The sequence below is a fragment of the Manis javanica genome, chromosome 9 (genome assembly GCF_040802235.1).
Source record: "Manis javanica isolate MJ-LG chromosome 9, MJ_LKY, whole genome shotgun sequence".
Lineage (NCBI taxonomy): Eukaryota > Metazoa > Chordata > Mammalia > Pholidota > Manidae > Manis > Manis javanica.
This window is the reverse complement of record NC_133164.1, coordinates 15,382,136-15,403,823: the sequence shown is the minus strand read 5'-3', so window position 1 is coordinate 15,403,823 and position 21,688 is coordinate 15,382,136. Positions and strand designations below refer to the sequence as shown.

Sequence of the window (21,688 nt, the reverse complement as noted above, 5' to 3'; positions counted from 1 at the left end):
ATGTTCTGACACAAATGACATTTTTCTGCCTCCCCAGAATATTTTTAACTGAGAATTCACGAGGGAGATTGTAGTAATAAAAACAGAACCTAGCAATGAATTTATTATAGTAGGTTTTCTATTATAAAGATGTTAAGTCAGGAGAAATGGTTTATGATACTGCTGATTCTTAAAACATGAACAGTTTTCCCCTCCCCGATTTTAGCAAAGTCTGATAAAGACAACATGAAGGTGCTGAAAATGTAGAGTTATAACTGTTTTTCCACTTCTTAGATGTTCAATCATGAATTTAGAAGGTGGCTTTGATATGTAGAGAGCACATTTCGTGAAAATAATTCTTGTCACTGAGATCTTCCCTCCCAAAGGTTTTCACTCCTGTTCTTTATGATAAGCAAATGAATTTCCATTTTGGCAGTTGGTAGAGAGATGTGTTAATCAGTTTGCTGTTTTAATAGATAAACTGATTTTACATTAAAAATACAATTTATAGGATTATTTAACTAGCAATGTGGATAGGGAGGGCAAATATGAATTCCCCTACTCACCTAACTCTTTCTCATAAGAGACATTACTAATCCAGCAATGCACCTCTTTTGTCTAAGGCTGGAAATGACCTCCAAGTTGTCCTCAAATCACTTGGAGTTAGCACATAATAGAAAGCCTATTTACTAGCCTTGATTTAATGGTCTAGCAGGAATCAAATAATTTAAGAATGAACATTTTATTTCAAATACCATTAATCGCCACTATAATATAGTTTGCTTCTCAACGATTGCTGCTATCCCACTGGGAAAAATAAATGGAAGTCAAGACAGTTATAATAGAAACTAAAGTTAATATCTAATGATTATAACTGGACTCAACCATACATATTCCTTGCTATTGATACTTCCTATAATTTACTGAAGATAGGGATAATTTCTTTCCCAAATATTTATAATGGAAATATTAATAGATTGACACAGTAGTACAGTTTTTAGCTTTTGTGTAACTAGTTCAAAATACAGAATTCTCAGGCCTATAGAATATATTTACCATGAAAACGGAATAAGAGCCAGAAATCAAAACACATTATATATTTTATGCATATAAATGCATTTGTGCTAGTTATTAATGTTCATGAACATATAAATTCAGCATAGCAGAAACCGAATTTCCAGATCCTTAGACCTCTGCAACAATTCTAAACATGAAAATAGTCAAAATAATCAAAGATAAAATAGACAAAAGACATAAGGTTTTTTAGAGTCGAGTAACCCTTCTTGTCATTGAAAATGTGAACTGTGATTTTTGCAGGATAGTATAGTGGTAAGAGCAATTCCAATTTTGATTTATATTTACTTCATAGTATTTTTATTTGGAAGAAAGAATATATGAAATGGCAGGAAAATTCAAGTTAGTCAATAAATGCTATCTGCCATCCTTGCCTCTTTCTGTGAAAACTAGAAGCACATTTTTATTTATGTTTAAAACCTCATGCTTAGGACACTGCCTGGCTTGATAGAGTATAGATTCTTGGGAAGGAATGAACTGTTGATTAGTTTACTTAGTTTCAGGGTAAGAAAATCCTGGATGGTTGTAATATTTATGTTAGCCTGATGCTAATGGTAGAGTAGGGATGGGGTTTCAATTGATTTGATGAGAGGGTCACCCTCTCTTTTTCTGTATGATACAGCTGCAAGTCTGTGGACATGTGCATATCCTTACCACTTCCCAGAAAACTTACCATATGTCGTGAATATGAATTCTGATAGCTCACATTAATTCATTTGTAAAATTGAAGCTCTCTTTCTGACCCATAATATTCTTCTGAAAATCTAAGATAGTTATCTTATTCTAATTTAAATTTCATTTTCTTGAAAGGTTATGATCATATCACTTCTATTGAATCAGAATTAATATCACACACTCAAGTGTAGAAAACTGATGATTTTAGATTCTTTTGGAAGGTAATAATCAAGAACTGAATGTTTATTCTGCTATTTGTGGCCAGTTAAAATACTCCATGATAGAGAAATCATTTCTCTAAAATGTATGGAAAAAAATGTAATAGGTTCAATATTATCTTAGTCTTGGTAAGTCTTGGGGATACATAAAGCAGATGGTGATTGTTAAAGAGGTCAAGCTAAATGGATTAAACTGATCATTTTATGTATTTTTACTACCTTATTAGTTTCTCAAGTCCGAATTGGGTGCCAGTTATAGGTAAGATCTTTTTCTAGGGGCTGGAATAATCTAATTTAACAGACAAAACCAAAAGCTCTGTGTTCTCTGAGCCATACTGATCCTTCAGTTACAATGTACCAAAGTCATCCTTGTAACTGTAGCCAGACCCCTGCTTTAATTATTTTTAGGAAAGCTATATAAAGGAGCCAATTGTCAATCCATAAGATAGACATCATAATAGGGCCCATATTTATACTAAAATATATCATACAAATGAATTGGATTGAACTGGTATTCCTTAAAGAAAACAACAGTAAAATAGATTTTTGAGTATGCTTTGGTTAAAAATCCTAAAGGTGTGGTCTCTGTACTTGTTTGTTTTTCTTGAGACCCTCTATTATACTACATCTTACTTCTTATCCAATTTTTTTTAAAAATTTAAACTCTAAAGAATGTCATCTCAATAGTGCACTAGACTGGAGGTTCATGAGGCATAGACCCAGACTCCCATTTCATGATTTTATAATAGATTTTTAGCACAATATGTATATATATATTCAATATGTGTTTTTGTGACTGAATGGCTGAATGAGTAGTCTATTTAGAGAAATCTAAGCAGGAACAAATTGTGAAGTTGAAGTGATAAGCTGAGAAAGAGTGCCATAACATTCCCAGGACCTGAGGCAGGCATACAAAGGGAAGTCCACAGATGGTTTTGTCCATGAGCTTGCACTAGCAGAGCCGCTCCTCTGTTCACTGTTGTGTCTTACAGGGTCCTGTGGGTTGAAGTATCATTTTCAAAATTGTCTAAGTTTCTCTCCATCCCTGTGGTGACAGGGCTGACATATCCATCCGGATGTGGTGTCCCATGTCTAGAACTGTACACACATAGACCCTGCTCCCATTCCTACTATTTGGGGTGCTCTCCAAACTCATACACACTCTCCCTTGATTGTCCACACAGGTACACATGCACAAACACACATATACAAACAGAAATGGGGTTGACCAGATGCTTCGAGTTGCTCAAATAGTTGAAGCTGTAGCATGATTCTGGAGCCCTACCTGGGCTGATTCTGGTTTATTGGAGAGCCTCTTCTTTTTGTCCCCTTCTGGGAGCTCCAAAAACCTCAGTCTGGGCTTATAGTTAGTGATCCACATACAACACCAGGGCCTGGGAACAGGTGCCCTGGCAGAAGCCATGCTGGGGCATCCTGAAGGCAGACACTCCTGGTTAAGGTGGCCTGAACTGAGATACAGGACATGATAAACCTACCTGCAACTCGCAGAGACCAGGAGGTTAGGGCACCTCCCCTTCTGACCTGAGGAGACATCTCAAGGCAGAAGTGGCAGGTGACCTACATTCCTCTGTGACTCTCAGACTCAATTCATTCTACACTTCACTGTATTCTTTGCTTCTCCTTTCTGGGATCTGAAAGCTGATCCCCTTTCTGGGATCATGATGGATCACAAACTCAGATGTTAAAGGTTAGGCAGGAAAAGTCAATGTGTACAGTGGACAGGTAGAAACTGGACAGGCAAAGGTGGTTGCCAAACTTGAATGCAAACCTAGACTAAAACAGGCTGCCTAAATAGTCTCAGCTCCAGCCACACGGGGGTTCCATTCTGCCAGATCTTTGGAATTTTCAAGATATATTTCATGGTATCTCCCAGTTTTATTTCGCAGCATTACTTCAGGCTGTTTAAAGACCAACAAAACACATGTGCGTGGATCACTCCCTCGGATTCTGCCATTCCATATTTCAGAACCTCAGATATTAAAAGGATTTACTTAATTCCTCTATACCTCCTTACAGTAGTATGATATTGTGGTTCACAAGGAATACATATATTGGTGTTCCACTAAATTTGGCACAGGAGCTTCCAAAATTCTTGGAATTTCCTAAGTGATGAGAGTATCAAAGACTTCTCTTGTTGTTAACGAGGTGACCTGTGGCTCCCACGCCAGGATGGGGACCAGTTGCCGGAGAACCAGCCATGGGACTAGAGGGTTGGAACTCTCTGCCTGACCTCAGGGGTAGGAGAGGGGTTGGAGACTGAGGTCAGTCATTAATGGCCAGTGATGTAACCACTCTGCCTATGTAATGAAGCCACCATAAAACCCCAAAAGGACAGGGTTCAGAGAGCTTCTGGACACACGGAGATGGAGAGAGCCTGGAAGCTCGGCACCATTTCCCCATATTTTACATTGTTCATCTTTTCATCTGGCTATTGCTTTGTGTCCTTTAACATCCTTTGTACTAAGTCCATAATCTAATGAGTAAATAGGTTTCCTGAGTTCTGTGTGATGCTCTAGCAATTAATTGAACACAATTATCAGGTCATAGGAACCTCTGATTTATAGTAGTTGGGAAGAAGTACAGGTTACAACCGAGGTTTGAGATGGACATTCAAAAGGGAGGCAGTTGTAGGCCTGATCCCTTACCCTGTGTGATCTGGCACTGTCTCCAGGTAGACAGTGCTAGATTGAGTTGAACTGTAGGACACCAAAATTGAGTTGAATGGTGAGTATCTGGAGCATTGTTTGGTGGTGTGGGGATCCTCCTTCCCCATTAGAATCAGAAGATCTGAACCCTTTAGGTAGTTGCCTTAAATGCTTCTTAGGATCCTGAGTGACCCCACTCTCCCAGAATCTAGAAGCGGGGATGGAAAGAAGCTGCCTTTATTAACTCAGAGTGATTTATATTGCTTGGGTGGTCAAAGTAACTATTGCGTGCATATGTCTCCCTAGAGCAGAAAAGACATGGTAAACACAATTCTAATCTCCAAGGGAGATTTCCCTATTTCCCTATGTAGCTCTACTTAAACCAGAACGGCTTGAGCATGACAGGCCTGGCTTCTGAGCTGCTGGGACCAGGCTTTACTAACAGTTACAGCGAGGTGAACTCAATCACTGCTACAGGACTTAAGTTGGCATAAATGAGGCGAAGAAGATTTTATAGGAAAACACTTTTAAAGTTGTTTAAAATTTTACAAACACTAAGTATTATTTCCTCTAAAACCTTTGTCCACATTATTTTTGTGACATGACGTATAACAATTCAAAAATATCAGACATTAACTAGTGTTTTTTGTCCCCTAGCATGTTTTGTTGTCCTGAAAACGTCCACCCACTTGGTCAGCGTGTACATTGTCAGCTGAGAAAACAAAAAAGTCAATTTTCATCTTTTAAATTTCTAAGTCTCTTAAACTTAATACAGAGACAGGGGTCTTGACAGGCATTTATAACAGTTGGTTTGGAAGAGCTAGAGGTATTCTGAAAAAGGAAGAGGTGCTTTCTAGTTCTAAGGAGTCTAAGTTTTGAGGAAGCAAGCTTTGTTGTGCAGGCCATAGGCAATAAATTAGAAAGAATGTGAAAGACCTGAAGAGCTATTTTCTCACTCCATTCTAAATAAAAACACTGGGTGAGGAGAAGGGAGAATGCTGGAGAAGCTAATAGATGTTAGTTTCCTGTGTGGGCTGAACCCTGATAGGATTAGGGTCCCCAGCGGGTGGAGATGTGTATTCCAACTCTGCTATCTGGACAGACTAACTGTTATCTATATTCTCTCTGATACTTTTTTGTACTGCCTTGGGATGGGAGCAATGAAACCGATAGAGAAAGGAAGGAGGCGTGGCACGAGGGAACTGTGAGGAGGTGCAGGAGGGCAGCCCAACCTTCCTGGAGCAATCAACAAAGGGGTAGAGATAAGTTGAGAGAAAGAAAGTGGCCACTACTGGTCATTCATACATGCTGGTGGATGTGCAGGATTCTAGGTCAGAAGAGGGACAGCATGGCCTAAGACATGGTATGGCCTAGGAGTCAGGGACTGTGAAAGATGTATTTGTATCACAGAAAATGCCATCCTAGATGATAACAATGGCCAACAAATAGATGCTCTGTTTTCACCCATGTCTGAACATCTCACCATCTCCACATGGAAAATATGAACCCTCCCTGGAGAGGGAGCAATGTCTGAGAAAACTCTTACATGATGAAATTTACCTTAAATTGGCAAGATTAAATTTCTGCTACTGAGTAGAAGAGAGAATCAAAATAGAAATTAAGTTCCATTATAGGAAAATAAAGGAAGTTCCATTTCTTACACCTGAGTGTGTGGCCTGGGAAAATTCATAACCATTATGCAAATATAAAATTTTCCATTTGAGCTGGTACCAATTGCGATGAACAATAATTTTGCATGATGGTCAACCAATCTCTTAAGTCAGACTGAGGAGGAACATGCTTTACCCAAAATAACAGAAAGGAAAAAAGACTTTAGAAATCTTCTTGCTGAAATCCAAAGATTTCTTATAATGAATATTTCAATTTAGTGCTGTGGTGCCACATATTTCTGTTGAATGGTGAAGTAAGTGTGATTCATTAAGCTCTCATTCATTATGAAAAAAGACAAGCAAATTATATTCTTTGTAAGTAAAATCATTAAAGAAGTAATTTACAAAATACATTAAGCCCTTTCATGATCTTTCTACAGGAAAAGCCAAATAGTTTTAAACACATTGCAAGGTCATTATCATTTAAAAATCTTGGATCTCGCTTTTCATTAGTTATTTTGTGAAAAATCCCTTGCACCTTGCACAAATAACTATATTTAGTTACACTTTGCACCGCACAAACTACTTTTAATGTATGCCTGGGAGAATCATGGTTCAACTACATTTTCATGAAGTTTAAAATAAAGATGAAATTCTAGTTTCTTAAATACTGTGCTCAAATGGTCTTTTCTTTTCCTCTCAAATTTGTGTAAGCCAGGCTTACCCCTTAGAGACTGTAACATGATCCTTCATCTCTTCAATTTTTGTAGTAAATCATCATTTTAAACTTGTAAAAGCCAGGCAGCATTTTACAAGTTTAAAATAAGGTTGTTTGACCCTCTATGGGGTTGTAAAAATCCGTTGTCTACTTAAGGTAGAAGACAGCGCAGAGTCCTGCTATGTTATGCACACTCACAATCCTGCTTGCCACCACAGACATGCCCGTACATGTTTGTTTCCCAGGAAAATAGAGCCCTATTCATTATTCATAGAGGTCCTCCCATACAGTAACGACATTCATTCCTTAATGGCTCTATGACTAGGGTGTTGTGAAGCCCGAAGATGTTATTTTTGGAAGATAGTTTACCAATTAAAAGCAAACAGCGCAGGATTGCTTAGTAATGTCCTTGACAATGATTGGCTATGATTGCAAAGGAACATGGAGAGAGAACTGAAGGTGCATTGCTGCTCTTTCACTGCTTGTTCCAGACCTTTCTGGAAACAGATCTTCAGACGTGCAACTTCCAACCTCCAAGCTCAGACTTTTTCTTTTCTCCAAGTAACTTAAAAAATACACTATGTTTAATTTACTCTATCACAAATGTTTAATTATTTCCCCCTGAAATGTAATAAAATGTACAAAATTAATATACAAGCAAGAGTTAGAAATGATTGCTTGGAAGTAAATCTAGGCTGTGAAGAGAAATAAGACCATATTCTTCAAGTAAAAAATTATGATGTTTTATATGAAGTCAAATATATCCGACTTTTTTGTGGCAGATAAGGAATAGAATATGTTAGCCATAAATGTCCTATATAAATTCAGTGGAATTAAGTTTGTTTAGGTTTTGACTTACCAATAATGACATAGCTCAAGATCAGTGCTATTTTCTTAACCACAGATCTAAAATTATTGCTAGTTTGTGTTTGTCCCACAGGTCATAAACCTAATGATTTATTACTCATTTCCCTAGCATGAGCTGATCTTTTAAAACATGACACAGTTTGGGCATAAGGTAGCCATGGACTAAGGTAGGGAACTTTGCTCTATGTGGGAAATGAGAGTACATTTTTGAACATTTTAAGGACAATAAATTGAAAAAAACGTATGCATAAAACTCTTGATGAAAATATTAGCGTCGACAGAGAATATGTTATAGGATTTGTCTGGCTACACTGAGGAGCTGTTTCCCTGACTTAGTAGGTAGCACATTTTATTCTTAAATTCTTGTACATATTATTCAGAGTAATGACTAAGTGGAGAATGCATATTTTCTTTATACTTCTGCTGCCCATGTATAATCATTCCAACCATGAAGGTGAATGGTAGAGTTTGAAAAGCTGTACAAATAAGAATTATTATTGAAAACATTGCCCTTGCAACTTGGCCCGAGAGATGATATTCACAAAAAAAGAATCACATTTTTTTTTTCAGGAATAAGCTTGGCTTCCTCAAATGAAATTATTAAATAACATTATCATTAGCTTAGTCAAAATATAAAGTAAAACTTATTGATGAAGTCATTAGTGTATTACTGGACAGACACTATCTAGTTCCACTAGGACTTTAAGGTCCTCTTTGTCGAGTTTTATGTGAGTACAATCTGCACTCTCTGTCTAATGACCCAATGTCTGTATAGTTTCTAACTGGGATGTGGGTGACTGTAGTCAGTGAATAGAAAAATGCTAACTGGTCTGTTTGGCCTCAAGAATATGGCCACTAATCTCCCCTGTCAGCTTTCCACAGAAAAAATAATACTGCTTTAAAATATAACACTCAACAAAGATGTTTTCTTGACTTGTATATACCAGTGGATGAGGCAGAATCCATTTAAATTTCATTTCCTTTTATTCTTGCCAGTATCTCTGCTAATTTATAATAAAATTAAGTGAATTTAATCATTACATTTTGAAGTTATTAGAAAGCTCCACAAATTAAAAGCTTTGACTGTTGAATTTTAGAACACTCAGATTACCTCCCATTATTAAAACTAATTTTATATCAAAGTATGATTCTAAATAGCATGGTTTAATCATATTAATGTCCTTTAAAATTTATTTTAATTTCTTCTGATTCTAATCAATTTTTATAATTTACTTTTGTAAGTAACTTTTTTGGGGGGGTTTGTTTTCATTGTCTTCTTATGTAGAGTTGTTAGGTTAAAAAAAACTTAATCAGGAAATTATCTTACTGTTCCTTCAGAGCAGAGTCCTTCTAAGCTGAAATTCTATAGATAGTTAAAAAAGCAGACACCTGTACATCGTAAAATAGTTAATAATATTTCATGGGTTCATCATCAATTTTTTTCCAGAAACCAAATCTGTCATTACTGCTTATTTAATATCAAAATAATTAATGATAGTTAATTAACCCAGGGCTTTTAAAATCTGAGAAATAATTTTAATAAAAATCATTAAGGTATTCTTTTGATGAAAGTTAGCAACACGTGAAGAGCTTTTTCCTAAGAATAAACCCGTGTTGTCATCCACTTGCCTTAAGGAAGGTTATTGTTTATGTTGCCAGATGATCTGAAAACTATGCAAGGCTTCATTCATCTTTCACAAAAGCAAAAGAGCTGGAGTTATGACTGCCAAGATGCATGGTTCCAATAATCTAGGTATGTCAAATTGGTGCTTAGCTACAGAGGCATCTCTCATAACATTAATATCCAAATTTACAATGAGTAAGACAAGGTTAAATGACCTTTTTTTTTATGGACTTTGAAAATGCAAGTTTATTAATCTGTAATAGAATAAAATGTTCAAAAACATGTGAGCTTTAAATAATGACATTGTTGAAGGCATCTATTAAAATTGTGAGCCCTAGTCAAAACAAAACGTGTTTCTTTAGGTACAATTAGCTTTTCTAATGATAGTGTAAAATGGTGCTTAGTCAGTATTACATTTGCCAAGATTGGTCAAAGGCAGAGAGTGGTCTTAACATCAATTTTTGAAAGTAAGTATTTTGTCACTTGATATTTACATGTACTTAATAACCTAGGAAGTATTTCTAGGCATGAAGCTCACTTAGAATCAATGCAGATTCTTGGATCATTAATAAATATAAAAAAAGCTAAAAATCACACTTACGTTATTGTAATACCTTCACGTATTTTCTATTTATTTCTTCTTGATGATCATTAGTAATATTTCAAGTTAAGTGTTAATAGTGCTTAAGAATATAAGAAAGACTGTCATTGTGTATGTTTCCTGGGTATATGAAAACTAAACATAATGAAATAATTAGAACCTTTCAATTCTGTCTGCTAAATCCTGACATAACTATTAGGCAAAAATCTGATTAAGCAGATCACACTACTCCCTCCTCAGAAGCCAAATAGCTCTGGCTGCAGACTTGAAGAATATTGCAGGGCATGAAGAATCTGTTGTCCCTTGGTGTCTGGCTTTCTCCAAGAGATCATTAGCAACCCAACTGGTTCTCAGCTGCCCTGAAGATATGATTTTAGTTGGTTTATATTAGTACTAGGTACATTTTTAAAGCTCAATGAATGTTACAAGGCTATTAGGATTTCACTGAACATAAACCTTGATAAGAAAAACAAAACATTATTTTTACCATTTCTGGTCATTATTCACCCAAGTTTACCTTTTCTTTCTCTGTAACTCAGCGGCCTTCCCATTATCCAGGCACCCGGCAGAGCTACTGTTGATAAGATTTCTGACAGCATTTTCATTATAGGCTGTGTTTTTCAAGAGGCACGTTAACTAAGCGATTTTGATTTGTGCCAAGCTAAGATATAGAATAGACACTTGAAGTCCATTCTCTTGTTTTCATAAGGTTTCATTTGAACTTATTTGTCCTACTTGATCTAGCACACAAAGAAAAAACAAAACTTCAAGATTCATCCAGTTTCTCACTTATGAATTGTTATAACTGAGAAAAGAATAGTACATTCTGTAGTTATATCTTTTTTCTCTTTTTTAATTCAAGGATTTAAAAGAATTAATAAAGTAAAAAAAATTCACTCCACAAAGTCATCTTATGAGAAAAGTGTTATCAGCCATTTGTTTTACATATATGAGATAATGGTAAGACCCTTTACTTCGTAAAACATGACACAAATGTTACATTTGCATTTGTTAAAACTGTGGCATATTCACTTCATATCTTCCTTATCATAAAAAGGAACTCACATTACAACATGCAGATAAGAAAGGGAGATATTTAAAATCAGCCTACCAAATAACATCTACACTGAATATCAATTTCTATGTCTAGTCTCTCATTCTTCCCTGCTGTCCTAGAAACCTCTGAAAAGCATTCCATGACTACCCTTTGCCCCTTCCATATAGAGTTACCACACTAAATGTTTCCATGTCCTCTCCACCCACTTCATATACAATTCCATGTGGTCTGGCATCCACCCCATTACTGTACTAAAATATGTTTGTTGAAGTTTCCAGTAAGCTTCTTTATCGTCATCCAAGTACCCTTTCCTCCATCTTCTTTGTCCTTGATGTCCATTGCAATTTACTTCATGTTTGAAGATCTAACTTGGATCCCACGATGCTATCTAATTTACACCTTTTCCTTACAATCTGTAACTAACCCTGCCTCTTACCTTCAAGTCTCTTGTTCTTCCTTTAGTTTGCTATATATATATGTTTATGTTGCTTTCATTTGCAAATAGCAGAATAACCCACTGACAATGGCATACGCTGTAAAGATATTTATGGATTATTTAACAAGTCCAGAGGTTGGCAGTTCTGGGGCTTTTCTGGAGACTCAAATAGGAAGTCAGGTTCTTTCCATCCTCTCTTGTGTCATTCTTTGTTAGCAATGTCTTGTGTCCTGGTCACAAGATGGACAACTAGTTCTCAAAAGGCAGGAGGCTGAAGCAAAAAGACCTTCCTGCTCCTAACGTTCTTGCCTTTAACCAGGAAAAATATGTCTCTTTGAAATCTTCTCCATACAACTCATTGGCCCGAAATGAGTCTTATGCCCAACTTTACTTTGTTTGATAGGACAGGGAAAAAGGCTTGCCATGATGGCTTAGGTCAGTTGTGATTTGTCACTTGATGTTGGCACAACATCCCCCAAAATAAGGCTTAAGGTGGCAAGAGAGAAGAACTGATTGATCGCTGTGGAGTAGACAACTGACAGGGGCTTCTTTGCTTAATTATCAACTATTGCTGCTTCTTAAGACAAAGTCTCTTTCTCTCTACAACTCAGAGTCTCTGAGGTTCCATTCATTTTATGCCCAAACGTGTTTGTGAAAGACTGGGACATGAAAGTGGGATGAAAAACAAGAAGTCTTATTGTCCTAATGAATATACCATATTTTCCAAATGAGACTCACAATTTGAAAGGAACTTTTTAATAATTTGTATATGTGGGTGAGTATTGAACCAAGGACCAAATCATGCTAATCCTTTCTGCAAAATTCATCTTCACCTTCTCTCCATTCATGATCCTTCTATTCCGGCCTCAATCACCTGAACCCTTAACCACTGTGGCAGAGGAGTTTCTCCTACTTACCTTTCTCTTGCTTCTGTTTGCCCGCCTCCTCTTTTTAGATGTTCTGTAATGTTCTTACTTTTCGCCCCCTATTATATACAACATAAGTAGCATTGCTGGGCAAATCCTTTAGCTAAGTTTTCTTTTTATCTTACCCAAAGGTGAACTTCTTCTTCTTAACACAAGCTCTCTTTTTCCAGTCCTCTTCTATGAATTTCCATGACATTTAATGCTCATTCCAACAACTCATCTAGGGTCTACTCGTGCCCTTGGCTGGAATATTTGTGTATCTCACCACTCTCACCAGTGCTGCATCACCCAGCAAGAGGACCAGGCAGGGGTCGGAGCACCGCTACAGCATGCTACTGAATTCTTTGGTCTGAAAGGAGCTCACAAACCTACTCTACATTGTTTCAACCTCCTGATAGGATTAAACTAATTGATTTATGTTTGATCAAGTTATAATTCTTTCCACCCACTAGCCTTGTCACAAATCCTGAAGTCATTTTGTTAGTGTAGGAGCTATATACACTAAGCTAGCTCTGTATAGTTGCAATGAATGTTCATGAAATACTGATTGATTTTCAAATAATTAAAACCACATATACTATGGTTTACCCATTCTTTCTCCACCTCAAATATCCTTTAATATTGCATTATCTGCTATATACTGGTAGGGTCAGGGTAAATTATAGAGTCCCAGTTGTGAGAGGATAAGATACCGTATGTGTGCATTGACTCCCTTCCTCTGGAATGCAGAATGCCTGTCATTGGCTGGGATAGAAACAGATGTTTGAAGGACATGTCAAATATCACAGAAATAATGACTGAAATAATTGGCTACAGCAATTTCTAGTTCTACCCATCTTATCCTTTGTTCACAAAGACCTAGAGTATTTTTTGTTCTCATCTTGGTTCCAGACTTTGAGGAAAATAAGTTCAGTGACTTCAGGTCTGCCATTAGCGTAGTATCCTGAAGGCAAAAACTGTGCCAAAATTCTAAGAGAAAAAATTATGTTGCATGACTGTTGTTTTCAGAAATGCTTAGCCATGGAGTTCTGAAGAAGAAAAAGTCAACTTGTAAATAAGACCACCTCATTTAAAAAATATTTCTATAGCTTAAATGAGTTTGATCTTAAATTTGATAGTCTTTTTTGGTGAAGAAAGGAGGAATTCATTAGAGAGGAGGAAGATGTGCTCAGTGTGTTGTGATGATGAAGATGACTTCCAGGACAGTGATGGTTATAACAAAGAGAATGACTTCAATTCCATGAGTCACTGTGGCCATTAACAGCCATCATCAGAAAAATATCTTCATGGGTATCTTTATAGGTGAGCTTCATAAAATTGGACATGACACTATAGTAACTTCTGAATAATGTGCTGATCTCAATACATATGGTCATGCAAGTGAGTAAGCATTATCTTTTATTTTCTCTTGTTTCTTGTCTTGGACTTAAGCACCTTAACTGTAGTCACAGGAGCTTGGGGCTCAGCCACATAACTTTGCTTGGTTTTATTCATAAAACAAAACAAAGCCAATAAGAAATCAGTGTATCCTGCACTTGAGTGTAAGGCAGGAAGAAGAAAGTGAGTTGATTCCTCACTAGAGAATACTGTTAAGGTGAAGAAAATGTGAAGTCTATATGTAAGTGAGAGCATTTAGAGACAAAGAAAACACCACTCCCCCCCCCCCACCAGTATCTTCATGCACCCGCTGACCCCTGCCCTCATTTTTCCATTGCTTTCCTGTTGTAGTTCTCCATAGTTCTCCTGCTGATCTTACAATAGAAACCTTAGCATAATGACTTCTGAACCAAGCTTGTATATTTGAAACTGAAAAAGGGCATTTTCGAGTCCAGAACCAAAAATTAAAAGAAAATATTGGTCTCTAATGCGTGTACAAACTGTCTTTAAAGAATATTACAAACAAAGCCAGAAAAGAGACAGACAGGGGATTTGTTCTGCTATTCAGGGGTTCCCTGTACGGTTTTGTCTACCACTGGCTTTGTGTTTCACTAGGTCATGAATTGCTGCTCATATTTAGAGCAACAATTGGAATTCCGTTGTCCTTTTATGTCCACAAAAGTACAGTTTAATAACAGAAATTAATTACTTAAAAATACTTTATCTTTCCAGATTACTTCTGTCATTAAAGGTAGCCTTTCGGATCGGCGGCACGCAGGAAGTTAAGGGAATGAGAGCTTAGGAACGTTTCTTTTTTTCCCTTCTGCCCAGGAGAAGGAAATCCAGTCCAGGTTTTGCCTGCGACTCTGCCTCTGAATTTCGGCTGTGCTCGTTGTAGCACGTTTCTCTCTCCCCTCCTTTCTCCTTCCCTCTTGCTCCCGTGTCGGTCTCCAGGATTTCTCTCTTCCTATTTCAGGAGGACTCTCTCAGGCTCCCTCAGCCTGTGTGAAGCTGAGGTTTCCCCTGGATCCCGTATATCCCCAACACATACCTCCACGCACACACATCCCGAGCACCCCGCGCTCGCACCGGCACCCCCGCGCGCACACACCCGCGCTCGCCGGTCCTTCTCTCTCCCGGGAGAGCCGGCGCGCGTCCCCACCTTCGCGGCACACTCCGGCGAGCCGAGCTCGCAGCGCTCTAGGATCCCGCGCCTCGGAACTCGGATCGCAGCTCGGAACCCCCATGGTGGCTTTTTAAACATTTCTTTTCCTCCCTCTCTCGTTTTTATTGCAACGCTTTCGATCCCGGGGGCTAGAGGAGCAGCGCGGCTGCTTTCCCAGCCGGCCCTGGTTGGCTTGCCATCCTCCATCTGGCTTATAAAAGTTTGCTGAGCGCAGTCCAGAGGGCTGCGCAGCTCGGCCCCTCGGCTGGCGGAAGGGGGTGACGCTGGGCAGCGGCGAGGAGCGCGCCGCGGGCTCTGGCGGGCTTTCGGCTGGAGGGGCAAGGTGAAGAGCGCACGGGCCCTGGGCTCTCCCGAGCTGGATTTGCATGTTGCACCATGCCTTCTTGGATCGGGGCTGTGATTCTTCCCCTCGCGGGGCTGCTGCTCTCCCGCCCGGCCGGGGCGGACGTGAAGGCTCGGAGCTGCGGCGAGGTCCGCCAGGCGTACGGCGCCAAGGGGTTCAGCCTGGCGGACATCCCCTACCAGGAGATCGCAGGTAAGCGCGGGCGCGCGGCGCGGCGCGGCGCGGCGGGCTGCAGCCCTCGGCGGCCGCCCGCGCCCTCCGCCCACCGCCTCCCCCCTGTTGCCGAGGAGTTGGCGCTCACTTTCTGTCAGGGCTCCGCGGGGCGCCGCGCCTCCTCCGCGCCCGGCGGCCGTGCGGCCGCGGCTCCTCCGGCGGGGGACGGGGTGCGTCTCGGCTGCCTCATTGTGTGCACACGCGGGAGCGCCCTCCCCCGCCCTCCTTCCCGCGGCTCCCGCGCCCTGGCGCCCCCTTGGCCGTGGGATCCGGCGGCCCGGGGAGTCCGGGGCGCTTGGCGGCGGCCGCGGCTCGAGGGCAGGGCGCCGAGTGGGGCGCCCACTCCCCGCCCCTCGCTCGGGCAAACTTGGAAGAAGTGCGGCCGCAGTTAGCCCAGCGCCACAGTCTGAGCGGCGCCCTCTCCGCTCCCGCCCTCGCGCTAGCGGGGGCGGCGGAGAGCCGCCGAGGGCGCCCCTCGCCCCACTCTCCTGGTCCCGCGGGGAGGCGGGACGCGAGGCTGAGCCTCCCCACCCGGGCACTCGGCCTCCCAGCGTCGGCAGCTCCGGGCTGGTGTGGGGCGGTCGCGGGCTGCCCGCTGCACATTTGCGGCGGGCTCTGCCGTTACGGCGGCTCAGCCCCTCCGAGGTTGCTCTCGGTCGCTCGTGCAGCAGGGGACACCCCAGCCACCCCGCGGGGCGCCCCGGGCTGAGCGCGGCCTCGCTCGCGCGCCCGTGCACGCTGAGCCAACTTGAGCGGGTAGCTCCCTGGTGGATCCGTCTCGGGGTCCGCGCACCCTGTGTCCCCCGCGAGCCGGGCCGCTAGTGTGCTTCCCCCGGGCGCCCGACAGCCCCCACCCCCTTTCTCGGCGCCAGTGTGTGGGTAGCGCTCAGTCTCCAATAACTTGAGCCCAGCCTGGGTGCGTGTTTTCCGGCTTTTAGCTCCAACCGAATCCGAGCTTCTCTGGGGCTCTGTGAATGAAACGTGTCGGGGAGAGACTCCTGTGGCTGCGAGAGAACAGAGCAGAGGGCGGCCAGGAGATGCTGCGAGTGCGCGGGCTGCTCAAACCCGCCAGTTGAAGTCCTCAGTGACCCCAGCTGGTCAAATCAAGACGCTGAATTTCCCCCAGCCTCTCTGCGTTTAGCCAAAGAGCCGGTCGATGGGAGAAGCATTTTGCAGATGTCTTAAGACATCACTATTTCGATGCGGAGTGGATTTGCTGTTTTATTACTGTTGAGCGGCACACTCTACAAGTGCGGGTTTTTACTTAGGCTGAAATTAACACACTTATGTAAATTTAAGCGTTGAAAAGAAAAATAGCCCATATATCACGCTCACAGCGCAGAGCAGTATAACGAGGGAGCCTTTTAAAATTCTGAGCCAGACAGAGCCAGCCAGGCGAAGGCGAAACCTGTGGTGAATTATAAGACCACTTTTCTATGCTGTCATTTCTCCTCCCTTTTCCAGAATTCCTTCATTTGTTAATCAATGGATGGAGAGCGACTATGACCACAGCTCCTTAAGTTTGTGAACTTGCCTTCTTTGTCTACTGTTATTTCATTCTTTTTAATTAATTGATAAGGATCAGCTTTGCCTCTTTCCCCCTCTCCCCAAGTCTCTGGGAATTTAACCTTTAAAAGGTTTATAGTATGGATTACTTCTTCTAGGTATTGAAACTTTCCTTCCTCTGTATCTGGGCCTTTTCAAACTCTATCTGTTAAACACACAGATATTTCCCAACATGACTTCGGATAAGATATCTCAAGGAAGAAAATAGTTAAGTATTTTAAAATTGCTTTAGTATTCTTTAACGGATAATGGGACTTTCAGGAGACTAGAGTTCATCTTTAGCATAATGCAAATCTTATTTTCAAAGATAAGGTTATCAGTATAAGTAATTGCTGTAGTTATAATTTACTTTCCTGAGAACAATTGCAGTGGTTAAAATAAATCCTTTTGTAGATTTTTAACTATAGGGTTTTAAAAAATTATTTGCTTATTTATTTATTTTGCATTTCCCTCCCTGCTGACAATTTATTTCAGTGCTTGCTAGTTAGCTCTGGATTTCTAAAATGTATGCACGTTTGTTAAACTCTTTCTAGGACTAAGGGTACTATTGACTTTGCCTTAACCATGGTCCTTTGATGTAGGTGGAAATTGTCAAGATGCAGTTTATTATGGGGTCATAGGCACATCTGAAAGGAAAATCAATGAATTGAAAGATAATTGTATATTAAGGATATACAGCACAGGTTTTCTAAGTAAACTTTACTCAGTGTCACAACTGCTGTTGGAATAATCACTTAGGAAATATGTCCTGTTATTAAATGAACAAATTTTTTCTCTTCTCTCTAGTTCCTGATACCCTGATACTCTGTACATTTAATTATCTGTATATGGTGGTTATCCTTTCTTTAAATTCCCTTTCATCCTTTGCCTTGTTTGGACTTTTAATGGTTTGCTTGAGAAACCGCATATGCCAACAGTCTGTCAGGGAACATGAATTTAAAGGAACTGTTGTTCAGAATTTTGATTCATGAGAGCTGTTTCTAATTGAAAGGTATTTTGCAGGTAGCTGCCTGGTAAAATAACTGAGAAGTAATAAGGACATTATGTTTCATCATGACATTATTAAAGTTTTACTGGGAACTCACAATTGTGAAATAGTGTTGCCCTTTTCTATTCTAGGATAAAAGAGAGTTCTTCAAACTCAACAGATGAGGGACTGTGATGGGTAATATATAAAATTCTTCTCTCAGAGAGTGCTGGGGAAGGAGGAGGCCTTCAAGGGGCAGTTTGAACCATTAATCTTGACTCAGCCCTGATTTCCAACCATTCCAGGCAGATCAAATAGACTATCTGTCCTTGTTTGAAAGACCTCCAAAGGAGTAGACTCTTGAGCCCCTCTCAGCAACACTTAATTCTTGTTGCATCGCAATGTGTCCAGTTAATTAGCCAAAAAGCCTTCACTGTGTGCTTGCTTATTTTCTCCCATTCTGTCTACTGGGAAGATACTGATTAATGGATCTTCAAGTTCTTTGGTAGGACTGTTACACTGATCAAAAGTTAGAATGAAACATTCTAGTCTTTCTTGGAACAGCAGTTAATATCCCATTTTCCAACCCAGTTCATCTTGAGAGCTCTAAACTTTTAAAGGAACTGAAGAGCATCTGCTTAAAAGTCTGGGCAATTCAGGAAATGTTTTATGTTAACTGTGCCACACTTTATGCTTTGAGCCTTCTTGGCGTCATTAATTATAATACTTTTTAGCTGACTAACAGTGGCTTATTGGCCTACACATTCACTTTTTTCATTGCTTATCTAATGTAACTTTAGTTAACAGTCCCTTACACAGAAACTACCATGTGCTTAACACCAATTTGAAAACTATCTACTTTAAACATTGCCTTATTGACTCCTTCTAATAACTTAGTAGATACGACTATTATCCCCATTTTATAGATGAAAAGATTGAGCAACAGAGAGACTTAATTAACTTGCCCAAGGATGATGCAGCTGGGAAGGCTCACTCCAAACACTGGATTCCACCGACTTAACCTTGCCCACTGCCATTCTATATTTGTTCAATGAGTGCATGCAAAATCAATTCTTTCCTCATGCAATATGCATATAGCTTGGTATTATCAATCACCATATGTATTCCCTCACAGCTCATACTCAATATTTTTCTGTTACTTGCAACATCTTTGATTTTTCAAAATCACTTTGAATTTGGATTTTATGTTCTCAGGAATTGGCCTTACACACTACGACCACCACTAAATTGTCCGTGAGTGTATATATTTTCCTGGCTATTTTATCATATCAAGGTGGTTATATAAAAGATGAAAACTAAAGAACACGTGTTGGGTTTTTTCAATGTACCGGGCTTATTGGAATATTGAGTAAATCCAATGAAGTTTACTGTAGGAGGTTATCATAGGGGGTGGACAGATGAGGAAAGTTTATCTCCGCAGATTAGGAAAAAAAAAAGCTGACACTGTTTAAGGGATTTACTTTGCCCCTTTTTTCGCCTCAGGTATTTTGAGAGTTGGGCTACAGCTGGATGTTCAGAAAGCATAAAACTCCCATCTCTTTGGTATCAGTTTATCTCAAAAATCTAAAAATAGATCTCAAAATCTAAAATTATAGAAAACAACTTTCTCTTATACTCTGCCGATACAGTAGCAACTTTTTTACTTTTTAAGTCCCTCTTTATTGCTTTCAAATTTGAAAATAAATAATGCTTTTGTCTTGCCAATGGATTTCAGCCCCAGGCAAGTTCACTATGGATTCAATGTTACCAAAGAAATGACAGTAGAACGTTCTTGAGGTGAAAGGGTTATACCCAACTTTATTTCTATGGAGGCAGGTCAATCACTAAAATCCTGTTCACTCGGACCAAGTCTGCATGTAGCAAGTGGGTCTCTGCCTCTGGCCTCCGTCCTTGGTGCTGCCACCACTCCAGCCTCTGCTCTGCTCTCCTGCAGCCTTGCAGCTGTGCCACTGTGTCGCCCAGAGCACTGGGCAGGGCTCTATAGAGTCAATAACGACGCATTGCCCACATGTGTGTAGTGAGCTAGCCGACCAGGGCCAGGTGAGAATCCTGGCCACAGAAACCTTCACTTCATCTACAGCTTCATTTTACCTGGCCTTTGTCCAAACAGGCTTTTCTCTAGTGGTCTTCCCAGAGAAGCTACCCTTCCTCCCTCTGCTTTACCAGCAAACCAACTTATTTACTACATTTGCTGTCAACATACCTTTTTTCAGTTTGCATGTAGCTATCACATTAACAAACAGAAAATCAGTGTTTGGCAACTCTCTTTTACAGACACATTAAACATCCTCAATTACAGACACATTAAATAACACAAAAATAGTTTGGGATAAATTATTTTATTTCCATTTCTTGGCCTGCTTCACAGATTTCTGATCCCTTTGTCCTCTGTTGAGTTAGCTGATGTCTTTAAAATATTTTTAAAGAACAACAATGTGAGATATAAATGATTTAGCTCAACTTGAAATTTTTGTTTTTATGATTTTTGTTTTCACTAGATTTCTAAAAGCATCACATTATAATTCCAGGTATCAAAGCAACCTAAAATCTGAGTTATTTAGGAATGCCTCTTGCTAAATCTTTATTTGATAATTAATTTTAGAATGATCTTTGCAGAGTTATCTTACCCGATTTAATTAGAGGATAATATGTTACCAATGAGAGCAACAGTTCATTTGAGCTGACCGATACTTTTTTACATAGAACTCACATCTTTTAGCTGTACTACACTGTAATAATAGCTTGTGAGTAGAAATGTAGACCACTATCAAAAGGGATCTGAAATATACAGCATTATGTTCCTTAAAATATAATAGTATAAAAACTCCATCATAATTTATGTAAGAGGCTGACTAGTGTTCTTTCACAAGCATGGGTGGGTTTTATGAACACTTACAAAATACAGAATTACTGAGTTCTTTTAAACCAGAGTGACCTACAAGTCAGTCGCTAGATTTGAATAGAAATATGAGTTGATTACAAAAATTGTAGTAAAGGAATTGATGATAAGATCATTTATTAGCTGAATCTTAACTTATATTCAAGCCCATAAAAGTAATATACGCCTGTTGTTCTCCTTAATTCACATCACTTGGAGGACTTCTACTAAGGCCAGTATGGTGACTTAGAGGTGTCTAGCTAATTTAAACAGAATACTCAATATTCATTTTGAAACTTGGTGCTTAATATCCCTTTACAGACAAACTGCTCTGTTTACTTCTTTAACTGGTACACAATTCAACTTTAAATAGTTTCATAGTTTCATACATTCTCCCAGTATCACTCAGTTTTCAGTGATTTACCTGATACTGTTTGCAAGTGTAATTGAGTCTCTGGGAAGGCATATTTGTAAATAAAGTGTTCCATTATAGTTAAGTCTTAGGTAAAAGGCTTAAAAATTCTATGATCCCAGATGGAACTATTCAAGAGTTTTTAATAAGGTGGCCTTGGTGGGGGGAATGGAAGTTCCCGTGTCCAGGATTCTCACCTGACCCCGATTGGCTAGCTCACTACACATGTGGGCAATACATTATTAATTGACTCTGTAAAGAGCTCCGCCCAGGG

The 21,688-nt window shown here is 39.8% G+C and overlaps 1 protein-coding gene across 2 annotated transcripts in view; it reads left to right on the top strand.

Moving 5' to 3' along the window:
- Positions 1–15,258: 15,258 nt before the first annotated feature.
- Positions 15,259–21,688, top strand: part of GPC6 (glypican 6) — a 1,055,520-nt gene continuing 1,049,090 nt past the window's right edge. For both annotated transcript variants that reach the window (XM_037024937.2, XM_037024936.2), the window contains exon 1: positions 15,259–15,549. In XM_037024937.2, coding sequence (XP_036880832.2) covers positions 15,390–15,549 — 160 coding nt within the window. In that variant the 5' untranslated portion in view covers positions 15,259–15,389. The remainder of the gene's footprint in view (positions 15,550–21,688) is intronic.